The following is a 12273-nucleotide window of genomic DNA, read 5'->3' on the forward strand; positions in this document are numbered from 1 at the left end:
TTCTCTGCAATCGGGACACAGTGGAGCAGCTTACTCCATGGTCTCTGGCAACGCTGGCACAGGACATGCCTGCCTGCAGCAGACAATGGCCCTCTCCCTTGCTTCTGGTGACATTCGAGGCATTATGGAATACACAGAAAAAGTGTGGCCTTTTTCTTGCAGTGACCTAAGCTTTCAATTAAGGCCTTTTTAAAGGTGACCTGATCAGCCATTGTTCACCTGAATCTCGTTGGGTAAAAGTGCACCTAACAAGCTTTTGAGTGATTGGCAAGTTGCAGTGCCTCACTGCACAAGCTGTATTGCTGGTCAGAGGGCTTAAAACAAATTGACAACTTTTTGTGTACATAAGCTATAACTGTAGTATTCTCATTCCAGAAAATGATGTGTTTCTTTTTTCCATCAGTATATAAAAGTTTTAGTTGTCATTTTGCAATCTTAAAATGCTTTTAGGTCACCGTTATGGTTGGTAGGAAAAAAAATAGAGAGTTCAATGTGGTGATTAAGTATAAAGAAAAGCACTGACTGTTAACAGAATTGACAGACATTTAAAGATATTAAACTGACTAGTTTTCAAAACATATTGTTCTGTTAGGCAATATCATTTCCGCACTTTGGTGACAGAGACTAAGTAATAAGGTCAGAGTTGTGCTCCTGAAACTCTTCAGTCACTGAGCTAATACCTCCTCCTCAGAATGCCTGTGGTTGTCAAGGAAACACTCTTCTCATATGAAAGGAAGAAAAGTAATCTTTTCTATTTCACTTCTTTCAGCAGTTGTAAAATCACTACAGAATGAGATCAGTAATTATCAAGGAGAACACTCCTGTACAAGTACAAATTTACATGAAAACAGACATACAAATAATAGTAAATGTTCTATATTTTATTTCGGTGTTTTTGTTTCTCTTTAAAATGATTTCTGCATTAAAATTGATTCACTGGTGCTTATTTTCTTCATACCAAAATTGCTCAGGATAAAATATTTTTGTAATATGTAATATGGATTGTAATAGTAAAGATTGTAAAAACAATTAAATTCTATTGAACAAGCTGAAGAATTATTTTCTTTGCAGGAGCTTGCTCGACCTGTAAAACATTCCAGTAGTACACAGCACTAAATGTCAGTCCTGGATATTGTGTTTCCAGGTCCTTTAGTGCTATATCTAGCATTAAAAAGTTACATTACAGCCATGATTCAACAATCATTAAAGCCTGTTTAAAGCAACTAAGACAAGCCCTACAAGTGTGTACCATAGCTATACATATACAGCTATATATGTATTCAGTTGTTAGAGCTTGCTTTTTATGTACTGTTAAATATTATTTAGATGAAATACAATGAACCTTTAAGCACATAGCTTCCAAAAACTAAAAATTGACAAGTGCAATATAAACCATTTGGACATTAAGTAACTACTGACCCTCCATGCCATCCAAAATAAAGCAAACTTTTCATCTACCTGCTTCTTTGTTTAGTTAAAATATTGTATAGGTTAACAAAATTATAATTGTATACAATTGTAGAGGAGGTCGAAAAGTAATTTTTCAGAAGTTGTTTCCTGGAAAAGCTTAGCAATTTCCTGTATAAATTGCATTAAGGAAGTGGTTGGCATTTATTTACATCCTCACTTTGTGGCAAAGGGCTGAAATCCCCTCCCTGTAGTCCAGAAGGAAACAATTGACACCCAATTCTTGACTTCACCATCTTGTTCAACGTTTCCCCTAACTGTGTTAACACCCAGGTTTCTCAGGAGCCTTGATGATGTCATGTTACAAGAAGGAATGTACAGTCTTTCAATCTTGTTAAGAATAAAAAATCAACAGAACTTTAACGTTCACAACAGTCTAGTTAGGTAATGGCTAATGTATCTTAATTCATAACTTGATTCACTCAAAAGCAGCTCTTATCAAAGCTCAACTTTAGGCTGTACGTTCCATACACTTGAATGTGAATTGTTAACTAGCTAATCTGTAACTGATCTACATTTTGCATTGCAACTGACATTTTGGATTTGTATGTTGGTTTTACGCTGGTTAAGTGTGTTAAATTGAGTGAGTTTTTTTCATTTTTGTTATGGTGCCAAAATGTTAAGGGTTTGTCTTGCCATATCAGTACATGGACAAATTAGGTGTTGATTTAGCATGATTTGTTTTATTTCCTGCAGTTAATCATTACTTTGAGACACGGATACAACAGAAAACTCCTTCCCTTTCACATCACACCATATATGCATATAAACAATATTGCCTGTGTGGTTGAACAGACAAAAAAATATCAGTATGTTTTACAGCATATAAGTCACAATAAGCTTAAGTCACAAAATTAATTTAATTAAGTTATACAGTTAGCCATTCCAGTGCAAGAGTTAAATTGCCAAGCAAGGAACAATTTGTCATATATTGTGTCATCTTACTGTAGGTCACCACACCATCTATATTGGGGTTCACGTGCCCAAAAGCTACAGGAGACGAAGACGCCATAGGAGGAGAACGACACACAAGGAGAGGAAGGAGAGAGTGACAGAAAATGCCTCTGACAAGTCAGATGTGGAAAACAATGATGAGACCAGCACCAGCATCCTCAAACCACTCAGTAAGTACTTACTGCAAAGCGCTTGTCATTCCGTTTACAGCCTGTGATGTCTTCTGTAGGAGTGGCGCTTATTCGTGGAATAGGGACTTTCAGCCTTTTGATATTTTTAGGTCACCCAACGAATGGAGTACTGACAGTCAAATCAGACAGATGGGTTTTGCTCTGCTGGGTACGATGTGGAATTTTCCAACAGAATTGCTTGTCTCTCACTGGATCAGTTAGATATCCGAGAGGAATAGTATTTTAAAGTCAAGTCAGCAACATATGAGCTACACAATATTTTAGTAACATATAGTGTCAAGCAGTTTTTGTGGAAAATTCCATGTCTGCAGAATTCCCCAGGGAGTAGTACTTAGATAGGGATTCTCAGTGTGTAAGTAATAACCACACAAATGGGGCAGGATGCTTTAGTGTCTATCACTGTGTGTGAACGTCAGTAGCTGAGAATTGCTCTACATTTCAGGGACATTGGTCTCTGCTCAGAACTGAATCTACTGTTATTTATCAAGTGCTGTTTATTGTACATTGTTTAGGAAAGTGAATTCAGCTTTCTAACAACAGAGGAAGCAAATAGCCTGACCAAAACCAGTGTAAATATTAATTATAGTTTCCACACTAATTGAAGTTGTGACCTTTGTTAGATTCACGGAGAACAGGGTGATACAAGGAACATTTATTTTTAGTAAATTTAGGTGCACTATGTTTTGTTTTTGAATTTTTCTACAATTATTACACGATCAAAGTAAATTAAATGTGTTTTAGTCTTGCATTTGCTTGGGCCATACATTTTGTTCAATGCATCAATGTTGATCTGCAGCAGTTATATCATGTCATGTCATTTACCAAAGCGCTTTATACCATATGGTGTTGCGGGAAGCCAGAGCCTCCCTGGCAAGTAACAAGCACAAGGCAGGATACACTTTGGACTGGACGCCAGTCCATTGTAGGGCAAGTGCAAGGCAGTCATACATGGGGACACTTTGGAGGCCATGGTAAAGGCAGAGGGGGGAAATTCGTCCCGGACACTGGGATAACTCCCTACTCTTATCGAGAAATGCCTGGGGATCTTTAATGATCACTAAGAGTCAGGACTTCGGTTTAGCGTCTCATCCGAAAGATGGTGCCCACTACTGTATAGTGTCCCTGCCACTATACTGGGGCATTAGGACCCACACAGACCGAATGGTGGGCGCCTCCCACTGGTCCACTAATACCACTTCCTGCAGCAACCATAGCTTTCCAGTAGCCAGGTACTGACCAGGCTCAACCCTGCTTAGCTTCAGTGGGTAGCCATTTGAGAGCTGCAGGGTGATATGGCTGCTGGCTTCAGCAATAATATCATTTAAAAATATATTTCATGCCTAATTCATTAGACAATCACTGTGTGATTTTTTAAAATACATTTTAAAACTGCAGGGTAATGATTTTCTTCTCACTTATTGTTTTCTCTTTTAATTTTGATAGCGGTTCTCCATGGCCTGTGGTACCTGTAGGTATGGCCAACCCTGGTCAGATAAGGCTGGTGTGTCAGCAGGTTTTCAAAGCACCAGCACCTAAAGAGCTGGGCGGTTGTGAAATTGGTACTGTTAACCCAGACATGAACTTGTTAAAAACTGAAATTGAAAAATAAAAATCTGCAGACACATCGGCCCTAGGCCGTCCTAGACTAAGATTGGATATCCCTGGCCTAAGGTGGAGAGGCTAGAAGATCAGGTTAACAAACTTTGTTTAACAAAATGTTTTTTAATGTAGCTGTGTTTGTAGCTTTAAAAACAGTACATTTAATATTAATATAAATAATATTGTTGAGAGTAGTTGGTTGTGGATAGTTATTTAGATCAAGCCATTTAAAATCTTTTAATGATCGGTTTGCTTTACATGAAATATTAATATTTTAATCTATTATTGTGCAATGCAGTATGTTCTAGTATGTAAAATATTATTCAGCGCAGTAATATGCTTTAGGGTATATACAGTAGTAATGAATTAAGCCATAGTTATCTGTTACTTGTATAAACAAAATAAGTTGAAGGATGGTGCAGAGTTAGTATAAATAACTAAGATGTTATCAGAAAGTGAATCTTTTATAATGTACTCTTAAAATCCAGTCTATGAACATCTCTTTCTAGACAGGCACAACCAAGTTCCAGACAACTTAGAAGTCAGAATCACAGATCTAATACTGTACTGTACAAAAGAAAGCATTATCTTAATGTATACAAAGTCAAACTATTAAATGTCTTGGATGATAGTAACCTGATGTTTTGCTAGCTTGCAAAATAATTTGAAAAAAAAAAATGTTTGTTAGGTTATCAGTCTGAAACATTATACCTGTTTCAGACTGATACTCTGTTCAGCAGTGAAATATTGATCAAGTCACCATTAAGTACCTTATGAGTTTGCCTTGATGAACTGACTTGCTTTCAATGCTACTTCATCTTTCTCCTTTCAGATGCATGAAATCCAATGTGAATAGACTGGTGCATAGTAAACATTTGAATTTTTATTAATCAGTTAGAATTTAAAATGCCTGTGTTAACATTTTCCAAATATTATTTTGGAAATATATAATATAAATATTATTCAAGTGTTCACTGGTACAGTTAGCTATTGATTCATTCAAAATAGTTCAAATATTTTTTCAGGTCAGTGGCAGGTTACTAGGCTTATTTTTAAAGATTTTCTAGGCTTATTTTTAGTGTAGCTTTGGATTTTTCTGCAGTGATCTCAGGTTGCTCCTGACATCTTTTGTCTCTGAGGAAATTGATTTATAATACAATTGGGCTTATTGTTGTTAAAGAGAATAAAGTTCCAGTTTCTAAAAAAAAGATTTTGTGACAAAAGAAACTGTACTAAAAGGACACTATCAGTGACCTACATAATTGTTTTCCTGAAGAACACAATAATGTTATTTTGGTAATTGTTATCCTACGTTAAATTTAAGACACAATAGAAAAGTTGGGTCTTTCATTTCTTATGTTCTGAGTAGCAGCTGATACATATCTGTAAAGTGATAATCTAAAAACTAAAAATATACATTTTAAAAGGTATTTACAGTACCAAATTGGTTTGATGGGCCAAATTGCCTCATTTGTAACTTTTCTTATGTTGTGATTAAGTTTTCAAAGCTTAAAGCAGTGGTTCAGAATTTCAGTCCTCTTGGGGAATATACTGTAGAAAGAAAGTGAGAGTCAGACAAACTGACAAAATAAAGTCCTCAATTAACATATTTTTTTATTCAGCTTGCTGCATAATGGGATTGAGGTGATATATATTGCATTTGGCATGCTCATTTCGGATGTTCCTGGTTACGTTACGCATACAGTCCAACTGTTCATTCCACACTTGGAAATATCTTTAAATAAAACTGTTTTTAAATGCCTCTGTACTGCATTATCAGTATTCAACACAAAGTCCACTTGGTCATTAAAATATTCCTGGGTTCAAAGGTGATTCCGGTTAATTGTATCCATGATATTGCCTGTTCAAAAGCACTGCAAAATTGCAGACAATCTGTCACATTCAATGGCCTGTATCGGTTTTTTATCAAATTCTGTTTTTTTTTCAATTCTTATGCAGTAGCTATTGTCTAATTGTTTTGTATATATTTGCATGAAAATATACAGTATATTCTGTATATAATTATGAGATTAACATGATTTGCTTTTATCATTCTAGTTTCAGTCCAGGTCCCCTGTAAACAACCAACACCTGAAGCAGAATTGTCCTTTTTTGCAGCAGCATCACAGCAATTTCTTCTTTTGAACAACAACAGAATGATCACCTCTGATTGACCAGGTCCTAATCATTTCACTTTTAACTTTTCAATAACTCAATCCCTTGGAAAAAAAAAAGATTTGTATGTAACTTGTCAACATTATTGGTCTCTGACAAAATATTCTGGAGCTTGCCGACCTCCTCAGATGAAATAGTATCATCTTCTTAGGTATTGGCTACATATCAACAGCAAAGGCCTAGAGATCTACAGTATGTCATTGATTGAACATTTTTAAGACTACTTATTAAAATATAAATTTATCATTGTGCCATAATTTTTAACAACTGCTCAGTGAAAAAAACATTCACTCACATGCGTGGATACACAGGCACCCACATGGCCAGATGCAAGCCTTTCTGTGGAAATCAGGCCAGTTACAGTATCTACTATAAAATCTACTGTAAAAGTACACGGGAGGAGCGTCGTTCACAACAAAGATTTTCTTTGGCTATTGAAAGGCGAGTTCAAACACCCCTGAGTTTTTGCACAGCTTTTAAAATCCTAGTGAGATTATGATGGTGAGTAATATTAATCTATAATAATTTCTAATACAAATATGAAGTTTACTATAATAATCATATACAGTACATATTATATTCTATTATGTGCCAGCAGCCCAACGACACAGCAGGTCAAGTGAGGTGAGAAGTTACATCATCAACTGAATGAAGGAGGAAATTTAGAGAGGGCAGAGTATGCAAGCTCAGAGTGGTATTTAGCAAATACAAATGTATCTCTTATGCTGTGTGTTGGATTCATGAACAAAGTAACGTGACTGGTGATTAATGCATCCTCATGATTTTCAGATCGTTCTGTGAAGCATTTGCACTTTAGAAGAATGATCATTTTAAGGGAAGTGGTCATCATATGATACATTAACAGCCTACGGCAATCTCAAGCAGACAATGTTAACTGTTATGGGGTTCATCTATGTGTGAATCAGACACCCGCAGTATATTTCAAACCAGGTTGAACCCTTGATGATGGGGGAAAAAAAGCAGAACGATTTACATTGAAATGAAGTAGTTATTATTGAATCTGAAGTCATCAATCAAGCAAATGCAGTTGTGTATAAGCACTTCCTGTAGGGCCTGTAAAGCAGAGTAAAGAACTGTTGGTTATTTTTAAGGAGGCTTTGCTTGAGAAAAAAGCACTTTATACAGTATACAATATAAAGCCACGAATAGCTTGTGTGTAGATATGTAAGATACAGTATTAGCTCAAATGTTTCATATCAACAAAGAGTTTGAAAGAATATTTCATAAAATGGAGGATCATTTTTTGTCAGACTTGGTTTTTGATATGTCTGGTAGCTCCATTATCCTTTCCCAGTTTTAAATCTTGGTATAAAGCCTCCCTGTACTCCTGCCACCCTCCTCCTAAAAGAGGTCTTGTTTGAAGCCTTGTGCAGGGCCTTCACTGCCAGGGATTCATTTACATTTTGGTGCTTGGCCATCAAGTAGGCAGCCATCTTTTATACAGAATTTCCGGGTGAACAAACAATGCAGTATTAGAAATTTGCCTACAGCACACATTCTTTATGAGTAGTTAGGATTTAATTTATACAAGAACAGGTCAAGCAATTGGGTGTTTCTCAGTAATCACACTTTGTCAACTGTTGCACCAGCTTGTTTGACATTTGCTTAACCGTTATGACAATGTACCAATGCAGTAAAGACCTTTTTTACTCCTTCAGTAAAGAAAGTATTGTTCTGACAATTTGCAGGTTTAGAAATAAGCTTGAAGGAGAAATTTTTAGTTTGCCTAAGACACAGACATAATTTAAAATTAAAAATGCTTTTTTTTTGCTGTTGTCATATTTACAGTAGCTGGGCTATGTTTTGATATCAGGTAGCATGTAAAAAAGTTTCCAAGTTAAAGAAACTATCATTGAACAATTACAGTATACAATAAATCAAGATTTGCATAGACTTCCAATATACAGTACTTGAGAAATACTCATAGGGGTGAAGCAGACTCATGCAAAGGACCTTGTTATTGTTGTGTTTTGTTTGTAACTCTCCTATAATTATAGAAACATCCTAAAGAAATTAGTAACTGATATACAGCAAAACAGAAAGTGCCATGCATTTTGATTCAAAAAGGAACAGACTGCAGGGGTCCCTAAGATGATGCTCAAAACAATTCCCCATATGTTTCTATGCAGATTTCATTGATGCTCTTCATTGTATATCTGCTGTTAGCTATCTGTAGTTTGCTTTGGCAGATACAGTATATGAAAAACTTTTAAAATGTAATTTACAACACACCCCTGACCTACAGTATGACGAATGTGACTTGGAGGCAAAGTTCAAGGACCTAAAAAGCATCCTTCTTAATTATTAGTGAGGAAAAAAGTATGTTCTAAAGATAAAATAATGAAAACGGGTGTTAAATATATATGCCCGCCCCAAGGACTTCTTTTTCTAACCTTTAGCGAAAGTTAAACTGAAATCCCCAGAGTCTTGCTCATCATCCAAGCTATACAATGTAGAGAATGGAGTTGTATTCCTTTTGGCTTAACACCCTAAAGGCAGTTATTTGTGATAATTGTTGTAAAGTGAATGCATTCCATGTGCATTACATTATTTCACAGCCTAAGGCTCAGCACCTGAAGTGACTGATTCAGGAATACATATTGTATATGGATTACATTTTTGTGCTAATGGCTTAAAAACATTAAAAAATATATAGCATTTTACTTATGAAACAGCAAATAAATTGAAACTTTATATACAGTACATACTGTAGTTAGAATTACATCTCAATTCCCAGCATCCTGTTTAATCTTTGTGGTTCAGTTGTGCAAAAACTTGATCCTGTATTTGGTCCATGTTGTCAGTGTCAGGAAGGTCTGGAAGACCTCAGGGATATGCTGTAGGTTTATCTCTGAAGGAGGAGGGCTAGAATTGCACAGGAGTGCTTGTCTCCTGCAGACACAAGGCAAACTCCTTAATTTGAAAGCCAGTCCACCCTAATCCTTACTAACGCTTCTCCAGCAGGGGGTTATAATTAGCTAATCTACCCTAATTCTTCTAATAAATCTGGCTTGTGTGTCCACATGTACGTGGTAACTGCTGGGAAATTTGGTAGAAATGTTATTTTTATTTTCAAAAGTGCAATCTGCAGCTGATGTATTAAAACCAGCTACTGGAAACTATTTTATGAAAGTAATTTTATATTTAAAAAAACTGGAGATTATCTTAGTTGTTTTTACATTTGCAGCAGTAAAAGTTTCAAAATATGATTTAAAATGTAATTAAAAAAATCTCTCTGTTTAATCCCTGTCTCAGATTGGATGGCCAAATACGCCTTGGCTCCTCTTTCTACTTGGCAGACCTGTCTGAGGCTCAGTAATAAAGCAGTCAGCCTCAGTAGTGGCAAACTGCACTTTGTTTATATATCGACTATAGGGCTGTTCTATCCAGACAATGCCGTGCTTGAGAATGGTGGTCACTTAGGAAGAATTACATCCTGCTGGGATAAAACATTGCTGCAAATGTTGGTTTAGGAGTCCAAATAAATTAGCACACAATTGTCTTTTAGGTGGCAGATGTAATTAGTAAAGACAGCCCTGCTGTTTCTGCACGGTTTCCTTTACGTATTTTTTCTTGACCAATAGATTGGAGTTCAAGCAGGGTTATGCTTTTAAATTGCACAGTTTGGCAAATTATGCCATGCTATCAATATTTTCTGATTTGGCATTTTGTAGTTGTCTTAATATTATATTGCCCAATTTACAAACCTCAGATCAAAGCAACACAAAGTCAATAAGGTATTAAAGGCAAACTTGTTTCCATAAACTTATTTGCCATAAGATTATTAGCATTACCAGTATTATCTTATTAGTATGATTATTGGAATAACATATGTAACATATGTATTCTAATGATTCTTTTATTAGGACTCTTACTTTAAGGATTTTAGTCCTTGGACAATTGACTCTGACAGCCTTATGTGACAGCACACGATTTGTATGACAAAAGGGTTCAGACTGGTTGCATGCTCAGGATTAGATATTAATTTGCCTATCCTGCGCATGGATAGGACACAGCCTTCTCATTATCATTGCACATTGACGCGTTGTGATTAAATCGGCAGGGGTCTGAGGATCAGAGATTTCTTTATAAAATATTTAAAGTCACCAGCCTTTCCCTATATACAGATTTTTTAAGACCATATTTAACCTCTTGCTTATACTAACTGTTCCTAATCAAATAGCTAAATGGAACATTATCATAAAAAATAGCAATATATTCCCTTAATATTTTCTAGCTGAATGTAATTCCAGATCGTGTATTTCCTGGTTTGAACTAATTGCTTCACTTTTGTGATTTGCATCTGCACATACTGGTATCTGACCTGAAGAATATTGTGAGCACATTAGAAACCAATGATTTTCACGGTCATAGCTAGGTATTAAAATATTTTGCTGGTGAATTAACTGCAAATATTTAAACATTTTGGCAGCACTGCAGAGGAGTGGCTATAACTATATAATGAGCTGGAAGGTTGAGTTCCCAAATTCTGGGTGGGGCACTCCTGTTATACCCCGTACTTCACTCAGATAGCTGTGGTGAAATTCACAGCTGTACAAATGGTTGGCTGTGGATAAGAGTAACAGCTAAAAAATAATAGTAGTTTTATTGTACGTGTGATGTAAACTGGGCTCAACTTAAGAGTATTTGTAATATGGAGGAGGTAGAAATACTATGAAACTTTACATTTGTAAATCAGCTAACTATAGATTATATTTTTTATTGGATGAATGTCAAATGCTTCATATGGTAAAGAGGCGCTGAACAAGGCATAGTGGCATTTGTGTCACTTCTCACAGTAAGATAAATACTGCAGTGAAAAAAGGTTAGAAACAGTTTCATCTGTTCTTCTTATTAAAGACATACTTAATCTTGTAAGATGGCAATGACAGTATAGTATAAGTTATGTGTCCAATACTAGTAATTGCATCTAAGAGTTTTTTGTTTTTAAAAAAGATTATGTTAGAAATAAGTGCAATTCTGCATGGTGAATACTGTTGTCAATTGAAGCAGAGTTTACACAACCATTTACAGGTTTCTGGGAAAGTGGACACTTTAGTGTTATTTCATTTTTCCTTTCTGTTCTGCAAGGCACACGAACACTTGACCTCAGTATCCTCAAAACTTAAGCGTTGCCCCCTGGTGGTACATGAGTAAGAACCTCCTAGCTCCACTCCCACTGCACCACATCTTTTTTGTTATATGAAAAATATATCATTTCTTCATTACTTTTAAAATAATTTCTTGGATTATTTTTACATTCAGATTTAAAAATAAACCAGACATCCACAAAATGTAATACAATATTTTAACAGTATGAATATTTTAGCTTAAAAATCTATCAGTGGGTAGCTGTGAGCTTTGATTTTTTTTTAAAATTATCATTCCAGTTTAACTGTTTCTGAGTTTCATTGTTGAGTTAAGTGTAGTCATGCATGATGTTTCTGTTTCCTAGAAGAGAATTTAGAAGTGTCACTTTTCCAAAGGACGATGCAAGAACAAATAGTGCTAGGATTATGACTGCTTCAGGAAATCAATGTTGAGGCCTTGTTGTCAATCACAGTTGTCCAGCCTCCAATTTCTGGCTGCAACTGCACAGATGGAGTGGCAGAATAGAGTATTATCAGGTCTATTAATGGTATTAAAGTCTATTATTTAAGATCTGCATTAATGTTGTGAGGATTGTGTTAATGGTCAGGGAGCTCACATCCAGTTTCAATTTTGACATGCTTTCATTTTGACAGTGGGTCAAGTTTTGTATTGAATACATATCTTGATTCTTTGATCTATTTTTATTATTATTTTATTTTATTAATTATTTTATTCTTATTTTCTGTGTTTTGTTTGATATATATATACTTACAAT

General features: G+C 35.5%; 1 protein-coding gene across 6 annotated transcripts in view; it reads left to right on the forward strand.

Moving 5' to 3' along the window:
• The window catches only part of slc4a4a (solute carrier family 4 member 4a), a 101967-nt gene that overhangs the window by 17331 nt on the left and 72363 nt on the right, over window positions 1–12273 (forward strand). For all 6 annotated transcript variants that reach the window (XM_088629018.1, XM_088629021.1, XM_088629020.1 and 3 more), the window contains exon 3: window positions 2418–2591. In XM_088629018.1, coding sequence (XP_088485144.1) covers window positions 2418–2591 — 174 coding nt within the window. The remainder of the gene's footprint in view (window positions 1–2417; window positions 2592–12273) is intronic.

Source organism: Lepisosteus platostomus, chromosome 4, assembly GCF_059453375.1.
Source record: "Lepisosteus platostomus isolate fLepPlt1 chromosome 4, fLepPlt1.hap1, whole genome shotgun sequence".
Taxonomy (NCBI): Eukaryota; Metazoa; Chordata; class Actinopteri; order Semionotiformes; family Lepisosteidae; genus Lepisosteus; species Lepisosteus platostomus.